Source organism: Oncorhynchus masou, chromosome 8, assembly GCF_036934945.1.
Source record: "Oncorhynchus masou masou isolate Uvic2021 chromosome 8, UVic_Omas_1.1, whole genome shotgun sequence".
In the NCBI taxonomy this organism is placed as follows: domain Eukaryota; kingdom Metazoa; phylum Chordata; class Actinopteri; order Salmoniformes; family Salmonidae; genus Oncorhynchus; species Oncorhynchus masou.
In genome coordinates, this window is record NC_088219.1 from 16028778 (window position 1) to 16049922 (window position 21145).

General features: G+C 41.9%; 1 protein-coding gene and 2 long non-coding RNA genes across 6 annotated transcripts; all 3 read left to right on the plus strand.

The window, feature by feature from the left end:
- Nucleotides 1-9362: 9362 nt before the first annotated feature.
- LOC135544203 (serine/arginine repetitive matrix protein 1-like) lies at nucleotides 9363-16607 on the plus strand. 4 transcript variants are annotated; one of them, XM_064971645.1, is made up of 9 exons: nucleotides 9363-9614; nucleotides 10547-10608; nucleotides 10786-11523; nucleotides 11854-12501; nucleotides 14784-14914; nucleotides 15068-15173; nucleotides 15396-15459; nucleotides 15651-15752; nucleotides 15942-16607. In XM_064971645.1, exons 1-9 carry the CDS (start codon nucleotides 9531-9533, stop codon nucleotides 16077-16079), a joined length of 2073 nt encoding a protein of 690 aa, XP_064827717.1. In that variant the 5' UTR covers nucleotides 9363-9530; the 3' UTR covers nucleotides 16080-16607. The 4 variants fall into 4 exon arrangements, with proteins under 4 accessions (XP_064827717.1, XP_064827719.1, XP_064827720.1 ...); XM_064971647.1 differs by having other exon boundaries at nucleotides 9363-9578; XM_064971648.1 differs by having other exon boundaries at nucleotides 9523-9844.
- A 2346-nt stretch (nucleotides 16608-18953) lies between these two features.
- On the plus strand, nucleotides 18954-20085 carry LOC135543882 (uncharacterized). The gene is made up of 3 exons (XR_010456263.1): nucleotides 18954-19145; nucleotides 19516-19569; nucleotides 19835-20085. It is a non-coding gene; the product is annotated as an uncharacterized LOC135543882 (long non-coding RNA).
- A 193-nt stretch (nucleotides 20086-20278) lies between these two features.
- LOC135544205 (uncharacterized) lies at nucleotides 20279-21084 on the plus strand. The gene is made up of 2 exons (XR_010456306.1): nucleotides 20279-20342; nucleotides 20731-21084. It is a non-coding gene; the product is annotated as an uncharacterized LOC135544205 (long non-coding RNA).
- The last annotated feature ends 61 nt before the right edge of the window (nucleotides 21085-21145 follow it).

Here is a 21145-nt window from a genome sequence, read left to right on the forward strand (position 1 = left end):
TTTAGGTGTTGTGCTATTCATTCCAATTATGTGGAAAGGTTTAGCCATATACAGTGCATTCGGAAAGTATTCAGACCCCTTGACTTTTAACACATTTTTTTTTACGTTACAGCCTTATTCTAAAATGTATGAAATTGTTTTTTCCCCCTCATCAATCTTCACACAATACCCTGTAATGACAAAGCAAAAACAGTTTTTTTTTACATTTTTGCAAATGTACACTACCAATCAAAGGTTTTAGAACACTTACTCATTCAAGGGGTTTTCTTTATTTTTACTATTTTCTATATTGTAGAATAATAGTGAAGACATCAAAACTATGAAATAACACATATGGAATCATGTAGTAACCAAAAAAGTGTGAAACAAATCAAAATGTGAGATTCTTCAAATAACCACCATTTGCCTTGATGACAGCTTTGCACACTCTGCACACACTGGAATTCTCTCAATCAGCTCATGAGGTAATCACCTGGAATGTATTTCAATTAACAGGTGTGCCTTGTTAAAAGTTAATTTGTGGATTTCTTTCCTTCTTAAAACCGCTTAAGGATCCGCCCCTCAATTTTTGTCTAAAATGACATACCCAAATCTAACTGCCTGGAGCTCAGGCATTGAAGCAAGGATATGGATATTCTTGATTCCATTTGAAAGGAAACACTTTGACGTTTGTGGAAATGTGAAATGAATTTAGGAGAACATAACACATTGGATCTGGTAAAAGAAAATACAAAGAAAAATATAAATTGTTTCTTTGTATTTTTTTTGTACCATCTTTGAAATGCAAGATAAAGGCCTTAATGTATTATTCCAGCCCAGGCGCAATTTAGATTTTGGCAACTAGATGGCAGCAGTGTAGCTGCAAAATTTTAGACTGATCCAATGAACCATTGCATTCCTGTTCAAAATTTTGTTTCAAGAATGAACAAATGTGCCTAGTTGGTTTATGAATAACTTTTCAAGTTCATAACTGTGCACTCTCCTCAAACAATAGCACAGTATTATTTCCCAGTAATAGCTACTGTAAATTGGACAGTGCCGTTAGATTAACAAGAATTTAAGCTTTCTGCCAATATCAGATATGTCTATGTCCTGGGAAATGTTCTTGTTACTTACAACCTCATGCTAATCGCATTAGCCTATGTTAGCTCAACCATCCTGTGGGGGACCCACCAATCTTGAAGAAGTTTAAAGCGTTTGAGCCAATCAGTTGTGTTGTGACAAGGTAGGGGTAGTATACAGAAGATAGCCCTATTTGGTAAAAGTCCATATTATGGAAAGAACAGCTCAAATAAGGAAAGAGAAACGACAGTCCATCATTACTTTAAGACATGAAGGTCTGTGAATACGGAAAATTTCAAGAACTTTGAAAGTTTCGTCAAGTGCAGTCGTAAAAAACATCAAGCGCAATGATGAAACTGTCTCTCATGAGGACCGCCACAGGAATGGAAGACCCAGAGTTACCTCTGCTGCAGAGGATAAGTTCATTAGAGTTACCAGCCTCAGAAATTGCAGCCCAAATAAATGCTTCACAGAGTTCAAGTAACAGACACATCTCAACATCAACTGTTCAGAGGAGACTGTGTGAATCAGGCCTTCGTGATTGACTTGCTGCAAAGAAACCACTACTAAAAGGACATCAATAAGAAGAAGAGACTTGCTTGGGCCAAGAAACACGAGCAACGGACATTAGACCGGTGGAAATTTGTCCTTTGGTCTGGAGTCCAAATTGGAAATTTTTGGTTCTGTTACTGTAATTTAATTATGCCAATGTGTTTTCATTAATTGAAACCCCTTAATCTATTTTATGAGAATTTGTAAGATTCTTGTTTGCATAAAATAGACGGACACCAGCCATTTCAATAATAGGTAACAGAATTTATTCTCGGAGCGCACTGCCACGTTACCAAGAGCAACAGTTTATATACAATAACATGACGTAATTTCATTGCTTAACAGAATCCCCTCCTCTCGACCGGGACAAAGTGAGGTTAATAGTTCATTCTAACTTACTAACACACTCACAGGTCACACAACATAACTGAATTAACTTTTGACCCACCAACATTATCGATCACCACTTAGCTGACAGTTCTAATTAACAGAAAACCTAGGAATGCACTCACTTCCTTATCTAAAAACCCCAGAGCTCAGTTTCGTTTGTTCAACCATAGGTTAACTACCTTATCTGTTTACTTAATCCACAACCCATTCGTTTCTTCCTAGTTGGAATGGTGTCCGTGTCACACAATCCCTTCTTATGAACTCATATTGTTAATCAGATATAATAAAACTGAGTATAAGTTTACTTAGTTACAGTTCTATTTGAAATTGGGATATAGTTTATTCATTTATTCATAATAATTCTAACAGGTTCCAACCACTGTGTCTTTGTGAGACGAGGTGTGGGTGAACGGATGATCTCTGCATGTGTATTTCCCACCGTAAAGCATGGAGGAGGAGTTGGTATGGTGTGATGGTGCTTTGCTGGTGACACTGTCTGTGATTTATTTAGAATTCAAAGCACACTTAACCAGCATGGCTACCACAGCATTCTGCAGTGATACACCATCCCATCTGGTTTGGGCTTAGTGGGACTATCATTTTTTTTTCAACAGGACATTGACCCAACACAACTTCAGACTATTTGACCAAGAAGGAGATTGATGGAGTGCTGCATCAAATGACCTGGCCTCCACAATCACCTGACATCAACCAAATCAAGATGGTTTAGGATGAGTTGGACAACAGAGTGAAGGAAAAGCAGCCAACATGTGCTCAGCATATGTGGGAACTCCTTCAAGACTGTTGAAAAGCATGCCAGTTGAAGCTGGTTAAGAGAATGCCAAGAGTGCACAAAGCTCTCATTGAGGCAAAGGGTGACTATTTGAAGAATCTCAAATATAACATATATTTTAATTTGTTGAACACTTTTTTGGTTACAACATGATTCCATGTGTTATTTCATAGTTTTGATATCTCAATATTATTCTACAATGTAGAACATAGTACAAATAAAGAAAAACACTTGTGTTTTAAAATGTTTGACTGGTAGTGTATGTATATATTTATTTTACCTTTATTTAACTAGGCAAATCAGTTAAGATTGATCCTCAAGACTGGGGCCCCACAAGGGTGCGTTCTGAACCCTCTCCTGTACTCCCTGTTCACCCACGACTGCACACTGTCATCTGGACAAGAGGAATACATGTGATAATGCACGCTCAGCATTTAACACCAACTCAATCATCAAGTTTGCGGACGACACTACAGTGGTAGGCTTGATTACCAACAACGACGAGACGGCCTACAGGGAGGAGGTGAGGGCCCTCAGAGTATGGTGTCAGGAAAATAACCTCACACTCAACATCAACAAAACAAAGGAGATGATTGTGGACTTCAGGAAACAGCAGAGGGAGCACCCCCCTATCCACATCGACAGGACAGTAGTGGAGAGGGTAGTAAGTTTTAAGTTCCTCGGTTTACACATCACGGACAAACTGAATTGGTCCACCCACACAAGAAGGCGCAGCGCGGCCTCTTCAACCTCAGGAGGCTGAAAAATTCGGCTTGACACCAAAAGCACTCACAAACTTCTACAGATGCACAATCGAGAGCATCCTGTCGGGCTGTATCACCGCCTGGTACGGCAACTGCTCCGCCCACAACCGTAAGGATCTCCAGAGGGTAGTGAGGTCTGCACAACGCATCACCGGGGGCAAAAGAAGGCCATAAAGATCATCAAGGACAACAACCACCCGAGCCACTGCCTGTTCACCCCGCTATCATCCAGAAGGCGAGGTCAGTACAGGTGCATCAAAGCAGGGACCGAGAGACTGAAAAACAGCTTCTATCTCAAGGCCATCAGACGGTTAAACAGCCACCACTAACATTGAGTGGCTGCTGCCAACATACTGACTCAACTCCAGCCACTTTAATAATGGAAATTGATGTTTCACTAGCCACTTTAAACAATGCCACTTAATATAATGTTTACATACCCAACATTACTCATCTCATATGTACGTATATGTATATACTGTACTCTATATCATCTACTGTATCTTTATGTAATACATGTATTACTAGCCACTTTAAACTATGCCACTTTGTTTACATACCCTACATTACTCATCTCATATGTATATACTGTACTCTATACCATCTACTGCATCTTGCCTATGCCGTTCTGTACCATCACTCATTCATATATCTTTATGTACATATTCTTTATCCCTTTACACTTGTGTAAAAGCATTTAGAAATAAGCATTTCCCTACACTTGTATTAACATCTGCTAACCATGTGTATGTGACAAATAACATTTGATTTGAATGACACTACAAGCTTGGCACCCCTGTATTTGGGGAGTTTCTCCCATTCTTCTCTGCAGATCCTCTCAAGCTCTGTCAGGTTGGATGAGGAGCGTTGCTGCACACTATTTTCAGGCCTCTCCAGAGATGTTTGATTGGGTTCAAGTCCAGCTCTGGCTGGACCACCCAACTGAATTCAGAGACCAGTCCAGAAGCCACTCCTGCGTTGTCTTGGCTGTGTGCTTAAGGTTGTTGTCCTGTTGGAAGGCGAACCTTCGCCACAGTCTAAGGTCCTGAGCACTCTGCAGCAGGTTTTCATTAAGGATCTCTCTGTACTTTGCTCCGTTCATCTTTTCCCTCAATCCTGACTAGTCTCCCAGTCCTTGCCACTGAAAAATCATCCCCACAGAATGATGCTGCCACCACCGTGCTTCACCGTAGGGATGGTGCCAGATTTCCTCCAGACGTGACACTTGGCATTCAGTCTAAAGAGTTCAATCTTGGTTTCATCAGATCAGAGCATCTTGTTTCTCATGGTCTGAGGGTCCTTTAGGTGCCTTTTGGCAAACTCCAAGCGGGCTGTCATGTGTCTTCTACTGAGGTGTGGCTTCCGTCTGGCCACTCTAGCAGAAAGGCCTGATTGGTGGAAGTGCTGCAGAGACGTTTGTAGTTCTGGAAGTGTTAAGGGATTTTTATGAATAATGACTAAATTATGTATGCATTTAAATCTGATCTATAATTAAACAGAATACTACTATGTTACTGAGTGGATGTATGAATCTTATTATAATCATAATACTGAATGTAATGTGTGTAGTTTTTGTCAAAAAATAGAACAAGGACTTTCTGTTCCTTGTTAGAAACTAATGGAGTTATCGTCAGACCGGCTGGAATGCTGTGTTCCTTACAGGACATTCTGTCTCTACCCAGGGAGGGGAGAGAACTTGGGCAAGTAGTAGATTGTTTAACAGGTGGCAGACAATGTGGGAAGGCTTGTGAACTATATTGCCATTGTATCTGAGAGGAGGAGAGACATTTACGACGAAATGTGAGGTATATAAACCAATGTACATTGTATTATGACGAGAGCTCTCCAAAATAAACGCTACTGATTAATTATGAGACTGGTCTCTGTCCATTTTATGCAAATAAGTATCTTACAAATTCTTAGAAACGGACAGAGTGTTTTAATTGAACATATAGGAAATAAATTCCTCTAACAGGAAGGTTATCTCATCCCCACAAAGGAACTCTGGAGCTCTGTCAGAGTGAACATTGGGTTCTTTGTCATCTCCCTGACCAAGGCCCTTCTCCCCCTGATTGCTTAGTTTGGCTCGGGCAGCCAACTCTAGTCTTGGTGGTTCAAAACATCTTCCATTTAAGAATGATGGAGGCCACTGTATTCTTGGGACCTTTAATGCTGCAGAAATTTTTTGGTACCCTTCCCCAGATCTGTGCCTCGACACAATCCTGTCTCGAAGCTCTATGGACAATTCCTTCAATCTCATGGCTTGGTTTTTGCTCTGACATGTACTGTCAAATGTTCGAGCTCATATAGACAGGTATGTGCTTTTCCAAATCATGTCCAATCAATTGAATTTACCGAAAGGTGGACTCCAATCTAGTTGTAGAAACATCATAATGATGATCAATGGAAACAGGATGCAACTGAGCTCAATTTCAAGTCTCAGCAGTCTGAACACTTAAAGTTGAAGTCGGAAGTTTACCTACACTTAGGTTGGAGTCATTAAAACAAATTTTTCAACCACTCCACTAATTTCTTGTTAACAAACTATAGTTTGGGCAAGTCAGTTAGGATATTTACTTTGTGCACGACACAAGGCGGTCAAAAGTTTACATACACTAAGTTGACTGTGCCTTTAAACAGCTTGGAAAATTCCAGAAAATTATGTCATGGCTTTAGAAGCTTCTGATAGGCTAATTGACATAATTTGTGTCAATTGGAGGTTCACCTGTGGATGTATTTCAAGACCTACCTTCAAACTCAGTGCCACTTTGCTTGACATCATGGGAAAATAAAAAATCAAAGAAATCAGCCAAGACCTCAGAAAATAAATTGTCGACCTCCACAAGTCTGGTTCATCCTTGGGAGCAATTTCCAAATGCCTGAAGGTACCAAGTTCATCTGTACAAACAATAGTACACAAGTATAAACACCATGGGACCACGCAGCCATCATACTGCTCAGGAAGGAAATGCATTCTGTCTCCTAGAGATGAACATACTTTGGTGCGAAAAGTGAAAATCAATCCCAGAACAACAGCAAAGGCCCTTGTGAAGATGCTGGAGGAAACAGGTACAAAGTATCTATATCCACAGTAAAACAAGCCCTATATCGACATAACCTGAAAGGCCACTCAGCAAGGAAGAAGCCACTTCTCCACAACCGCCATAAAAAAGCCAGACTACGGTTTGCAACTGCACATGGGGACAAAGATTGTACTTTTTGGAGAAATGTCCTGTATGGTGGATGGTATAAGAAAACCCACTTTGTCTATATTATTGTTTTTTGCTGAGTCTCTCCCTTCTCATGTAAAGCTATGCTTTTGTGCACAAGCCCTCCAGTGTTATAAACGGAAATTATTAGGGCATGTATCAAGTGTATGCAGACGGGAAGAATATTGTACGCCAGCTGAGGTTATATGTTGCAACTGTGGTGGTGAACGTGAGCCTGAGTCCCCGGATTTCCCTGTTAGGGTGAAGGAGACAGAGGTGGCAAGAATAAGGGCTGTCCAGCGTGTCTCCTATCTGGAGGCAGTGAGAAGAGTGGAAGGAGGGAGTGGAGTTGAAGACTCAATGGTAATTGGAACTGCACCAGTGAATGTTTCTCGGCAATCAAGGGATCTTGATATATTACATGAAAAAGGTGGACTTTGTAGAATTTATTGCAATGGTCATAAACTGCACAGCAAACACAATGAAGAAATCAGAGAAAATTGTAATTATTGTGAGAGCAGCAGATCGCTTTTTGGGGCTCAGCGAGTTTAGAGTTGAGGCATTGCAAAAATTATTGTGAAATAATCTTCCCTCCTCACAAATAATCCTGATAGGTATTTTGGTCTGGTATTTTCTGTAATGACCTTAGTGGTCACTATCTTACAGCCTGTGTTCATAATGCTTGTTCTGTGAAACGACCTGTCCTGATTTGTAATTTTTATTGTATTTTTACTAAGCAAGTCAGTTAAGAACAAATTCTTATTTACAATGACGGCCTAGGAACAGTGGGTTAACTGCCTGTTCAGGGGCAGAACGACAGATTTGTACCTTGTCAGCTCGGGGGTTTGAACTTGCAACTTGCAACCTTTTGGTTACTAGTCCAACGCTCTAACCACTAGGCTACCCTGCCATAATAACGCTTGCTAAAAAACTTTCATGAGCAATCCTTCCTTCATGACCTGACCTCCTGTTAATTGGTATAGAATCAGCTTGATCCCCTCTGTAGAAGACGCTTAGGACCTTCTTTTTTAATATTTTCAGTGGTACTGTCATTTTTATTGACTTGGACAAAGCTTTTGATACTGTAGACCATTCCATTCATGTGGGCCTGCTAAGGAGTTTTGGTATCTCTGAGGGGTCTTTGGCTTGGTTTGCTATCTACCTCTCTCAAAGAGTGCAGTGTATAAAGTCAGAACATCTGCTGTCTCAGCCACTGCCTGTCACCAAGGGAGTACACCAAGGCTAAATCCTAGGCCCCATGCTCTTCTCAATTTGCATCAACAACATAGCTCAGGCAGTAGGAAGCTCTCTCATCTATTTATATGCAGATGATGCAGTCTTATACTCAGCTGGCCCCTCCCCAGATGTTGTGTTAAACACTATACAACAAAGCATTCTTAGTGTCCAACCAGCTTTCTCTTCCCTTAACCTTGCTCTTAGCACCTTCAAAACGAGGGCCATGTGGTTTGGTAAGAAGAATGCCCCTCTCCCCACCTGTGTGATTACAACCTCTGAGGGTTTAGAGCAAGTACTTGGGAGTATGGCTAGACTGTCCTTCTCTCAGCACATATCAAAGCTGCAGGCTATGGTTAAATCTACACTTGGTTTCCTCCATCGTAATCGCTCCTCTTTCACTCCAGCTGCCAAACTAACCCTGATTCAGTTGACCATCCTACCCATGCTAGATTTTGGAGATGTAATTTATAGATCGGCAGGTAAGGGCCATCAGATCTGCAACCACTGCTCCTTATATGACACATCACTACACTCTATACTCCTCTGTAAACATCTCTGTATACATGTTGCGAGACCCACTGGATGATGCTTATTTATAAAACCCTCTTAGGCCTCACTACTCTGTATCTGAGAAACCTACTGCAGCCATCATCCTCCACATACAACACCCATTCTGCCAGTCACATTCTGTTAAAGGTCCCCAAAGCACAAACATCCTTGGGTCGCTCCTATTTACAGTTCGCTGCAGCTAGCAACTGGAACGAGCTGTTGTGTTGCTACCATGTTGTTGTCATATTGTGTTGCTATCATGCTGTGTTGTCATGTGTTGCTGTCATGCTATGTTGTTATCATAGGTCTCTCTTTATGTACTGTTGTGGTGTCTCTTTTGTCGTGATGTGTGTTTTGTCCTATCTTTTTTTTTAATTTATCCCACCTCCTGTCCCCGCAGGAGGCCTTTTGCCTTTTGGTAGGCCATCATAAATAAGAATTTGTTCTGAACTGACTTGCCTAGGTAAATAAAGGTTAACTAAAATAAAATAAAAGTGACTTGAATTGGAAGGTGACAAGGTATGGAATGGATTTTTTTTTATGTGTGTATTTTGTATGATGTCAGCTTTCCCACTTTTTTACTACAATGGATATTTTTTCTATAGGACCGCCATAACACCATAGAAAAAGAAAGTTTCTGAGTGACCGTTTACGCAAAGATGTTAATAACTAAACCAAGATAAACCACAATCCATCGTTTCAAATTGGAACAAGTGAGTAAGAGTGGGCGGAACAAGCAAGGAGGTTGGCAGTGCTAATCACAATTTAGCGAGATTCTATTGGAGTATTTCCGTCAGGGGACGCCTACTCTGAAGTGCGCAATAACTCAATTCGCCTTTGCAATCCTATACAACGCAATTCGTTTTTTTCCTTTGGCAAAGGGTACATTTGACAAAACTTAGTCCACTCTGTTCGTTACATATTTTAGTTTTGGGAACTGAAAATTGAATTGAGATCAGATGTTTACTCGATGAGATGATTAGCAGGACGTCGGCCAAAATTCATCTCGTTCCATCTTCTGTAGTGAGTGTAAACGCCAAGCGGATTGCTTCACATCTGGTGAAATATGTCTCATTGTTCTAACTGTGCCTCAAGCGTTTGCAGCACTGAGGGTTAGTTATGCAAATATTTGACTCGGTATAATAAGATTTGCAGCGACACACCCTCCACCAAATATTTTTTTTTTGTTGCACATTTCTATGTCAGTTAACTTCAGTACAGTATTTTCGTTTCGACGGATCTGACTGTAGAAGAACGAAGGCGTTTAGTGTCGGTTACAAAATTGAAAGGTAAATTACTATTAAAATGTCCCATTACAAACAACTCGTTTTACGTGGTGGTATGCAAATCAACTTTATAGAGACGTCGCTAGCTGGTAGCTAGTTAACGTTAGCCAACACAGGCTTTGGGAGTTTAGCTAGCGAGAACGTACAGTGTAACACTGGCCTCTTAAATTATATTCAATAACAGATGGCTATTTAATCATGTAAACCGCAACGTTTGTTTATTAACGCGAGCCAACTAATGTTAATTGGCTAGGTGGACTTGTTTTGCGAGACGATATAAAAATATAACGTTACCGATATAATATGGCCTACTATAGTCGAAGTTGTTTGGTACACTGCGTTTAGTCATAACATCATCCCACATTTTTCCCCACTCGTAGATCTCAATTTTTATCATATGACGAACTACTTTTTTATAGCAACTGTTACATAACGTTACAGCTGTAACTAGCTAATTAGATACATTCGCACAGTTCTGACAACCCGGGTAGCTAACGTTAGCTAGCTAACAAGCTACCGGCTAACATGTGCCCTTTTAAAATGGCCGCAAGGGTCGTTAAGGTTCAGCTAGGTACTTATTTATCCGAGTGTGTCACGTCAGTAGCTAACTAGCTATAGTTTCGCAAAATCGGCTAGCTAGTGAGGCATATTTTTACCACTAACTGGTACCTCTGTCAATGCAAAAACGTTATTTATTGTCTGCAGATTATTCAGTGTATCCCAAAGATGGTCAGACCTTACTCCGGACCTCCTCGGTTCAAACCCAGGTATGTGCAGAGTTACAACAAAAGGGGCAGTGTATACTAATTAATAATTGGTGATGTCAATTAATTTGGATTTTAGTCTATTTTACTTGTGTAGACTAGATATGGGTAATGATATAAATAACATGAATTGTGTGTGTGTTTCAAGTTTCTTCAAGACTTTATTTTGTTATTCAACAGGCCCTACACTGATGGCTACAACATGCCACATGAAGAGAATTACAGCCCCCACCCCAGGAGTCAGAGAGGATTCCGGGACCACTCAGGAAAGGTCCCTCCAAGCTGGAGAGATTCCAGAGGCAGAGGATGTGCTCACTTTGCCAAAAGGCCCCCACTGATGGGAGAACGGAGGCCCCCACTGATGGGAGAACGGAGGCCCCCACTGATGGGAGAACGGAGGGAGCGACCTTTCAATCAGTGGAGGTCCCAAAACCAGGATTCCTTCAACACATACCCCTCCCAAACGGAGCCCCATCATGGCCACAGGAGGCCTTCCCCTTCCGGGCCAAACCGTCCCCCCCCAGCTCAGCATAGGTCCTCCCCGCATACTCCTGGACAAGGGCCCCAGTGCCAGAGGGGTGCACTTATCCATGGAAACCACTCAGGTTACAGATCCCCCTCACCACGCCATTATCATAACCAACCTCCTGACAGGAGGCCACAACCCTCACAGTCCCCCCACAGTTCCTTCAGGGGCCCTCACAAGCGCCCAAGTCAGTCTCATGAAGAGGACAGGAGCTGGGGTGTCCGGCCGCCTTATAGTCCCAGGGAGAGGCAGTTTGAGCGCCCAGGTCGCGGGGGGATGCGCTGGAATGGGCCAGGGCCCATTCCCCGACCACACAATGGTGAACGTGGGCCCTCTGGCTCCCCCCAGAGAAAGCCACGGGATTTTCATGGCAGAGGTCCTTATCCAGAGAGGTACAGGAGTGAAGATACAGTATGGGCTGGGTAATATAAATGGAGGGGGAAAAGTGTAAACTCACGTAGTCCTCTGCGTCAGAGGTCAAAATTGTCATTCAGTATTACAATGCTGATAAACAGTAAAATGCAGTGATCTGATGTTATTACACTACTAGTCACCTGCCACTGGAAAGTATATGCGCTCTGAAGGTTTTACTCTCCTGCCTGTATCATGGCATAATGGTGAAGGGGCAGCATAAAGGAAAGCTAAACCTCCGTTTCCCACTTCACACGATAATGGATCTTCCAATGTAATCATTTTTTGTATTGTTTGTGATGGATGTGCAGGTGGTCTGCTGAGCGAGATCCCAGGCAGCAGCATGGAGTGGTGGGAAGGGAGCGGGAGGGCAGCGGACGCCGCAGCGCTGAGTGGGCACAGGAAGGCGGCTCTCACCACCCTCCCCACAGATCCCCCACATGGAAAGGAGGTTGGTCGTTGTCCTCTTTCCACGAGAACAGCCCTCAGGCAAGGCCAAGTGGACCACCACACAAGAGGAAGTTCCAGGAGCGCGGGATCCCTCCTGCAGGCCCTGATGTGGAGCATGGTCACCCGAAGCGCCCTCGCAGAGAGATTCCACATTACTTCAACACCCCCAGGGGATTTGGCGGCCGTCCCTTGTCATTCAGGGACAAGAGTCGTTTGCTGAAGGGGCGTAAAATGAGAGCGGAGTCGGTGATGAGGCTCAAAGTACCTCCACCTCAGCCCCAAGGAGCAGAGATCCATGAAGAGGAAGGGCCTCATACGTCCAGGGGAAATGCGCCATCCAAGTTTGCTCTTCGGAGGGAGCGTTTCCAAGCAAACGCTGGCCCACTGAGGAAGAGGCCGATGCCCCATCAATCACCGCCCAACCCAGAAGCCAATTCAACCAAGTCTTCCAGGGACTCAGAGTCACAGAAGGAACAAGTGGACTCTCAGCGAGCATTGAGCACACACAGGTACGGTATCTTCCTTCTCACTCTGGGAGCAGGGGCGTGATGATGTTTAGAAGGTCAATCTTCAAAGATATCTGAATATGAAGGGAATGCCAACTTACAGCCATTTTCCTGTGATGGAGGAAATGGAGTTACAGTGATGTCCTGTATCAGTTAAGTTTTGAAATCAAATATCCAAAGACCTCTGGGGTTGCACTTTCAAGTGTGCTGGCAGTGTACAAAATAATTCACAAGGGATTGTTCTGGGCACCAGTCATTCAAAGTTGAATTAATATCTGCCTATTCGATACAATGTCATTGAAAGATACTAGAAAATCTCAGTGTTTTGCGAGGCCTGTCCCTCTGTGGTGCTGTTGGGGTCTGAAGCTAGAGGTGCTCTTCTCTGACCAAGTGGAAAAGTTGAAGAAACATTTGCACGATGCCAGACTCAACATAACCCCCTGACATAACAGAAGTTTCGAAAGAGCAGTTCATACACGAAGAGGACTGCTAATAAGAGAACTGAGGACATTCCCTTTAAATCAGCTGAAATGCCACAGTCGTTGCACACCAACATGTATGACTCATAGGAAAGGAGGAGATTGATGTTGATCACCATCTAGAAGGCTCTGAAACTGGAAGCTGTCATACTGGTTCAGGTTACACAGTCTGTCAGTTTGAGCAATAACATTTCAAATGGCAAATGAATATGCACCAGCTTCCATGAAGTTGATGTCTTGAGGAACTTTGGGGAAAATTAATGATACTACCACTGGCAACAACGGGACAAGCTGCAAGAGGAGAGGACGATGCCATTAATTATTTATTTTTTAACAACAAAAAAACATTTGAATAATTGGGCAGACCCCTATCCAGTGATTTACAGTAGTGAGTGCATCAATTCTCATACTTTTTCATACTGGTCCCCCATGGGAACTAAACCCACACCCTGGCCAAGTGCCACGCGCTACCAACTGATACAATTGGGACCTTACGCTGTGATAATACATAGATCATAAAATACCACTTTTAATTCTTAGACACAGAATGCAGACGTGCAGTTGACTCTATCTAAAAAATTATGAATTACTCCCCAAATGAAAATTTGACCTTCAAGAAGTAAACTGACGACTGAAGAGATAATGGACCACACCTCTGTACATTAACAGCACACTGAACTTCATCTGGCTAGGCCAGTGAACAGTGGACTTTTTCTGCATGCAAGAATACATCAAATCTGTGTCTATACAGAACATAAGCAGTGGACTACAGTTCTCTACACTACACAGTGGATCTAATCTCTACACAGCAAGTTTTGCAGAGGATGGCAACCTTACAAGTACAACAATTGGAATGTTTACAAGCAAACAATGGATTCCATTCATACAAAGTGCAAGCTGCTTTACATCAATTGCTCTGTATGGCTTGTTTATTCAAGCGTACTAAGTTTTGACTGAAGATGTACAAGTGGAACACTGACCGTACACTGACCACCTCGAGCTGAATTCGTCACACTACTTTCACCAGACAGGATGCAAGATTAGAAGATAATCCCATAATCCCCCTTTGAAATTGAATGCCCAGGGTTTGAAGAGGAGTTTAGATTTGGAAGCTGAGACTGACCTTAATGAAGACTAGTAAGGATGAACTAAAGATCAAAAAGGAAATCATGGATAGATGGACCATTTGGCTGAACAGATTAGACGCTCATCTCCCTTTTTCATCATTATTTCAATAGTAAGTGGAGAGAATTGACAGCCTTTCGAGTCCAGCTTCAAGTGAAAATCTGGACAGCAAGAGACCAGTTCCTCAGAGCTTTCTGCAACACTGTTCCATTCATGCGTGTCAATTTTCATTCTGAATTTGTGAGGAGCGCTACTGGGAGGTCAGGTGGATTCGGGGTTCAGTGACAATACAGCGTTAAGAAAACATGGACATTACGTGCTCTTTGTAAGTACCTGAGCGATGATCAGCTTTTATCATTTTTTTTATTCCACATGTAGACCAATGGTCTTTCCTGAGTAATTATGTGAATGTAGCTTTTCCAACAGAACTCTCTCCTTTCTGTTTGTCTTTCCATGTCGGTCCATTTTTTTGAGATTACATGTTTTTGTTCTACAGAATAAAATCATTTACATTTTCCAGGGCATTATTTAGACTGATGGAATTTTCACTTACAGGGCAACATCTAAAGATGCTAGTAGTAGTAATGTTCTGCTCTGCTGCTTACCTAGCCTGGCCTCACAGGCTCCACTGATGGGATGCTCATCACTTGTACTTCTCTGTCTTGGCTGGTCCCGCTCCAGCCCTTCTTCTATAGACAAACGGCTGGCTCGTGACCTAGTCATTGTGTCCCAGTGGCAGGCACCTGGGACTAACTCAAGCTCAAAGGACAGCCCCCCAAGGGATAGAAGTAGGACACCAAAAAACAAAACTGGCAAGTGGCCCCTGATTTGGTTTGGTCTCATTTTGTCTGTTGGCTAACAGTTTGTTTGATGCTCCTCAATGGGAATGCAATATCTCTTGGTGAATTTAATATTATTCATTATGAGAATGAAACCTCTTACTCACTCAACTCCTGACTTTTCAGAGCGCTATTACAATTCAGATGAACAACTTACGCTGAATGAACGCTTCTCTAAAATTCAGGACTCCAGTCCTTCCCCTTCACCAAGAGACCGGAGATATGCGGAAAGGTAATCCACCAATATGAGAATCAATATAAAAGGTTTGATGTGAAGTGACTCTTATGATTGTATTGCATGGAATATAACCATTTGATTTGTTTAAATCTTGGTGCCTTGTGGTTATGGGTATTTGGTAATGATGTGTCACACGATGGGTGTGGCTTCACACCAATAACTAGTTTCATTCAAGGTTATTTAGTCAGATAATTCACTTTTTACTTGTTATTTTAGGCCAACGAACGTGCCACAGGAGAACCACAGACCTGAAAGACCCTTCAGGAAACCAGGACCACAGGTGAGAACTTCCTGATGGCTGGGTTCTTTGAAAGCTGAGTGGGAACGTGTTTACTGTAATGAGTAGGCCGCCCAGGGATACAATATGTCGAATGTTGCCTCCCATACATTTTGGCAACCCCTGCGCAATTATATTTCTCGATAAACTCCATTCCACCGTGTATGCACATCCTTTACTCGTATGTCCCACAGAGATCGAGTTTCCATCCCACTCGCCCAAATCGCAAACCAGGTCCTCCTCCTCAGAGAAGACCAGGCCCTGAACCGCCTGGTCCCTTTAGGAAGCCACTCATGGTATGTTGCATTTGTGAGCAGCTCCTATTCTAACTTGTGGTCAGTAGGACTTGTCTTAGCCCAGTGACTGTGTTCATGTGCCTCTTGGCCTTTTGAAAATGGAGGTAGTAATATCACAGGGATGAAGCTGTAGGTCACTGAAACAGCATTTCTGACCGGTTTTGTTGAATTTCTTTCCCCACTCTGTAGGGAGGCTTTGTGCCACGTCCTTTCTCTCAAAGGCCAGTGTTCAGGAAGAGCCAGAGCATCCTGTCCAAATACCGTAACATGCCGACGATGCGTCAACATGTACCCCCCAACAGAGGGTCTAATTATCGCCGCTGGTGATCAAACTAGAGGGACCAAGGGCACAGTTCAGGGTTACACACCCTTTCCCCCTTGGCCTTGGGTTGCGTCTTTGTCCTGGAGATGGTCCCCCAGTGGAACTCTCCCTGTCGTCAGGAGTACATCAGAAAATGACAGTTGCACTGTTTAGTTTTTTGACTCTGTTTGCATAAGATGTGTTTAAATATACAGAATAGACTCAGTTTCTATTCTTCCAGACTGGTTATTATGGACATTGTTTTTTTGATTTCACAACTGTTAAACCTCTCGTATCGTGTAAATGAAATTATGAAGATTTTACCTTTTTATAGTTCCCTGTACCACTTTTTTGTTGTTCCCCAGTGCTTAGAGAAACACTTTTTGCTGTAAAGTAGAAGCAGTCTTCAAGACGATTCCCCAAGGGCTGTTGAATATGATGCTCAGTCTAATTCTCAACCTGTAAAAACTACTGATGCCATCTTCAAGTCCTGCTCATTTCAACCTATGTACATTGTTTTGTTTAAGATATTGCAAATAAATGGCTCAACATGCCTTTTGTGAAATTGTCTGTTGTGCTGTAGGATACACAAAGAATTGGATCTATTGGATGTGTTTTCATAAGGACTGTGGAGATCTAGTTTGCATTTCACATTGCGTGTCACCAATTTCATAATGTCAAGGTTAATGTAAAATAGATGCTTTATTATTGGTCTCCCTTTACTCCAATAGAAGCTTAATGGAAAAAGCAGTGATCAGAGTATAGCTGGGAAATGCAATAGACTGATTCTCATTTATGAATACAATGATGTAGATGCTTTATGTAAATCAAGTCTTCACATCAGATCTATTTCAGAGCCTAGTGGTTAGAGCGTTGGGCCAGTAACCGAAAGGTTGCTGGATCGAGTCCCCGAGCTGACATGGTAAAAATCTGTCGCTCTGCACCTGAACAAGGCAGTTAACCTACTGTTCCCCGGTATGCTGTTATTGTAAATAAGAATTTGTTCTTAACTGACTTGCCTAGTTTAAGGTAAAATTAAATAAAATCGGGCTGCCTGTCTAAATGCAGCTAAGGCAAAACCTTGACAGATGTTAAAGACAAAAATGTACAGAGAAAGAATCAAATAGAAAAACGTGTGATAGAAGGAAATGCGCTGAAGTGAGAGGTGTGGAGACAACTGTTCTCGGGTGTGCCATAAATGCATTCCTTGGGGATCACCAGTCTGACGAGCCGTTGGCGCTGTAGTGTAGGCTAGCCGTGTCCTTTCTTGTGATTGGTTGTACAATGTCACCATAAAAGGAGAGGACTCCAGGGGACCATTTGTTTTTATGGACAGAAAAGAGCAGAAGCTCTGAGCTATCTGATCAGGCCCATTGTCTATGCTGGACCGGTTGCATCCCAGAAGTGTCAAAGGTTTGACAGCTGAAGGAAGCTTGAGGGAATAATGGGTATAGATGTATAGGAAAGTAAGAATTGAAATAAAGGATACAAAGGTACAAATACACTTCTTTACAGGTTTGCTACAAAGGTAACATTAGGTAGCAGGAGGGTTACAAGACCACCACTTTCACTCTACGAAAAAAAGATTGCTTTCAGAGTGCAGTATAACTGCAGAATGCTGGAAATACTGTGTCCAAAATATATATATATATTTTTTTACTGCAGTAATTTTGTAGTGTAACTGCAGTTACATTGCAGTATTACTGTGCCACATTTGACTGCGGTGACTACTTTTACTGCTGTTTAAAAATGCATTTTTTTTGGTAAGGGTGGAGTTAGTTCCACTTGGAGTGAGAATGGTATAACAAAGGACAGGTTATGGTTAAATATCATTAATTAAAATCTGACTCATTTTGGTAGACTGAGAGTCACATATCACATCTTTGCATAATATACAAAAACTAATGATAAACTGGTTGCGCTTCATATTCCAATTCAACATCCAATCCAGCTTCCTCTTTACTTTATCCATTCAAATTCAAACTCAAATTATGGAACTGACTGTGTTTTCATGGCATGCTGTATAGATCTCAGCACCCTGCTCTCCCCTCGGAGGATATTGGATAAATGTGTGTGTTCGATGCCCTGTAGTCTGTCCCTTTAAGTACTCCCAAGTCTGTGTCCCTGCAAACTAGTTGTATCAGGGACTGCCACAATGGTATTGGTGGTAAGCATGTCTGTGTGCTAAACTTAGCCCAAGACCACCTCTCATCACACTAGCACAATTCATGTTAGGTTACAATGGAACCAGGAGTGAATGGTGTAGAGTTACCATCAATGGAGCTGAATTGCGATAGGAACACTGGCCAAACAAGGTGTGTACAGCAGCACTCCTAACAATACCAGCTAAAATTGCTGTTTTGTCAATCAGTCGCTGTCTATTTTCTTGGCTTGTAACAAATGGTAACTGCTGACGCTTGGCATTTCTTCTACTGTGCACAGCACTCTGGTTATAGTGTCTGCAATCATGTTATATTTCAAACAACAGTTGAACCTAGTTGATTTTCTTGATAAAGAATGATTCATTAATTATCCTCTTGGCTGTTGATATCTGATAAGTTTGACGCTTTTCGAAATAGGCTTGAACACGTGCATGTCTATGTTCTGATTGACTAATGTGCTTAGTTGGAGAAATCCCAAAGACTATCTACTGACTTACCTCACTCCACTCTGTCATCATTTTTAGATACAAATTCTAAGCTTCTGGAGCTCTTTTCTCACTTTAATTTTGTCGCTCGACATATCACGTTGGCATTCTTCTGTGTCACCATGGGCAACTATAGCTCTGGCCTTACTGTGGGTAAGCCATGTCATCATTCTCAAATCCTTTCTTATGTTCCTTTGAACTCACCTATGACGCTTTAGATTCTCCAAACTGTCATCAACGGCAAAACAATGTAATATTGCATGACACTGTTTTTGACAGCCTGTTGTTTTGCTTCAATGACCCCACCATTAATTATGCCTTCAAATCAAGTCAACAATTTATCTAATGCGTCTGTTTGTCCAAGACATTGAAGATTTTGAGTCACACAATATTTCAGTTACAGAGACCCTGAACCAATTGGCAGCATGTGTGGATTTTTTCACAGGTATGTATATTTGTACACTGATGTTAATGGCTATCTGGTTATTATTGTAGAGTAGTGAAGCATGCGAGAGGGTTGTTTATTGTCTCTGAGGAAACTTTTCAACTACTCACTGTGTTCTGTTTGTGTCCCATTTGTCCTTGAGTTAAATTGACCTAATTTGAGCTGGCAAGATGGCAGACAACACAAACGTACATTTAGCGTGTGTTAAATTGAAGTATTCCATATACTATAGTCATTAAGGACGACAGACCAAACGACCACAATATTACCATAACTACATGTACATGTAACAGGATATATGTCAATCAAAATAGCAAAATCCTTCTTTCAATCCTCATGTTTCTCTGTCTGTGTTTGCTTGTGTCCTCAGGCTCTTCAGTCTAACCTTGACATACAGGAAGACGTACAGGTAGCCCCTACACAGGTGGGTGAGACGCAAGAGAATGAGAAAGAGGACCTCTCCTCTGTCATATCACTCATCAGCAGCCTGGCAGCACCTAAAAATACCCCAGTGTTACCTGTAATTCAATTTTCACCTTACCATGCATGCTGCCCAATGTCAATGTGGTCTATAGAGTTGCTTATTCAATCAATATTGTTCCATCAAAACATTTACACCCAAAAGGATCTTCTGCATGCCTCTTGAATTTGTCTGACCAGTTGTGCTGTTGTGATGTGTCGTTGGACAGGTGGTTGAAAAGAAGCTTCACCGGCCTTCAAGGCCCACAATGCTCTCCTCCTCATTATCCACTGGTGCCAGTGCGCCACACCCCTACTCCACACTCATCCCTGGGGCTCTCTCAGCTATCCTGCGTGCTACCCTGCCCCCTCACCTTACCTCTGACCCCAAGCCCAGGAGAGAGTCAGATGCCCAGTGCCAACTGACCCTTGAGCAGCTGCGGACAGAGCTCCGGGACCTAAGGGATGAGGTCAAACTGATGAAGAGCCAGCACAAGTAAGACTTTGTTTATCTCTGTGTGTGCAACTACAGTAATGTCTTCTATTGTTAAAGTATCTCTGTTTGTGCAACTATTGTTTTGTATTGTTATTTCTGTGTGTGCAACTACAGTAATGTATTGTATTGCATTTCTAAATGTGCCACTGATTTAGGATTTCTCTTCTCTATGTGTTAGCAAAGAGATTCAAATGGTGATGAATGAGCTGGATGAGGAGAAAAGGAATCACTTGTCATTACAGGTATTGCGGGTCTGTCGGTACTGAATAGTACTGAATACATCACTCTATCAAATATGTACCTAACAGAGATTAGGGGTGTACCTCCACATTGTATTAGTGATCAATTTTATGACATGAACTTTTCCTGACTTACAGGCCCAATGCAGTTGTTTTTATATCAATATGAAATCATTTCTGGGTAACAAATAAGTACCTTACTATAATAGTTTTCCATTACATTTACAAAAATAGCAATAATTTAGCTAGGAATGTATGGGAGTGGTCTGAGTGGGGAGGGGGGAATCTGAACTCTCATTGTTATTAGTTTATTAACCAATTTACCACCTTGCTCTTGTGTCTACTTGATGTCACCTCTGGGTTCATGTCTGTGTGTTGTCTTGTGTCCCAGATGGACGTGGCACAGATGAAGAAGCACAAGTCTAAATGAGCAGGCAAGCTCAAACAGCATGGCATCACCAACAATGCCAGAACAAGTGGTAATCTGTCTCTTAGAATGTTCTCTCAAAATTAAGTATCAATGAAATCCAGACAGGAAGTTGCTGTATAGTATCAATCATTTATGAAACAACAGGAAAACTATAGGGAATATTTTATTAAATATAATGAACAATCTTTGTTGTCTATTTGAGAAAAGTTGATGTAACAAATGTAACAAAATAAAACTAATGAGCATCTTCTACAAAAACATTTTATATCAGCTTATTATGTGACATTTTTTAATAAAATAAAAACAAAAAAACAAGCATGTTCTTTAAGTCAAGTGGTTTAAGGTACATGTTCAATTGTATTGGGGTCATTCCACC

Coding starts and splice junctions, on each gene's coding strand:
- LOC135544203 (XM_064971645.1), top strand. CDS start 9,531: ATGATTAGCAGGACGTCGGCCAAAATTCATCTCGTTCCATCTTCTGTA. Junction 15,174..15,395: donor GACCGGAGATATGCGGAAAG/GTAATCCACCAA, acceptor TTGTTATTTTAG/GCCAACGAACGTGCCACAGG. Junction 15,460..15,650: donor TCAGGAAACCAGGACCACAG/GTGAGAACTTCC, acceptor TATGTCCCACAG/AGATCGAGTTTCCATCCCAC.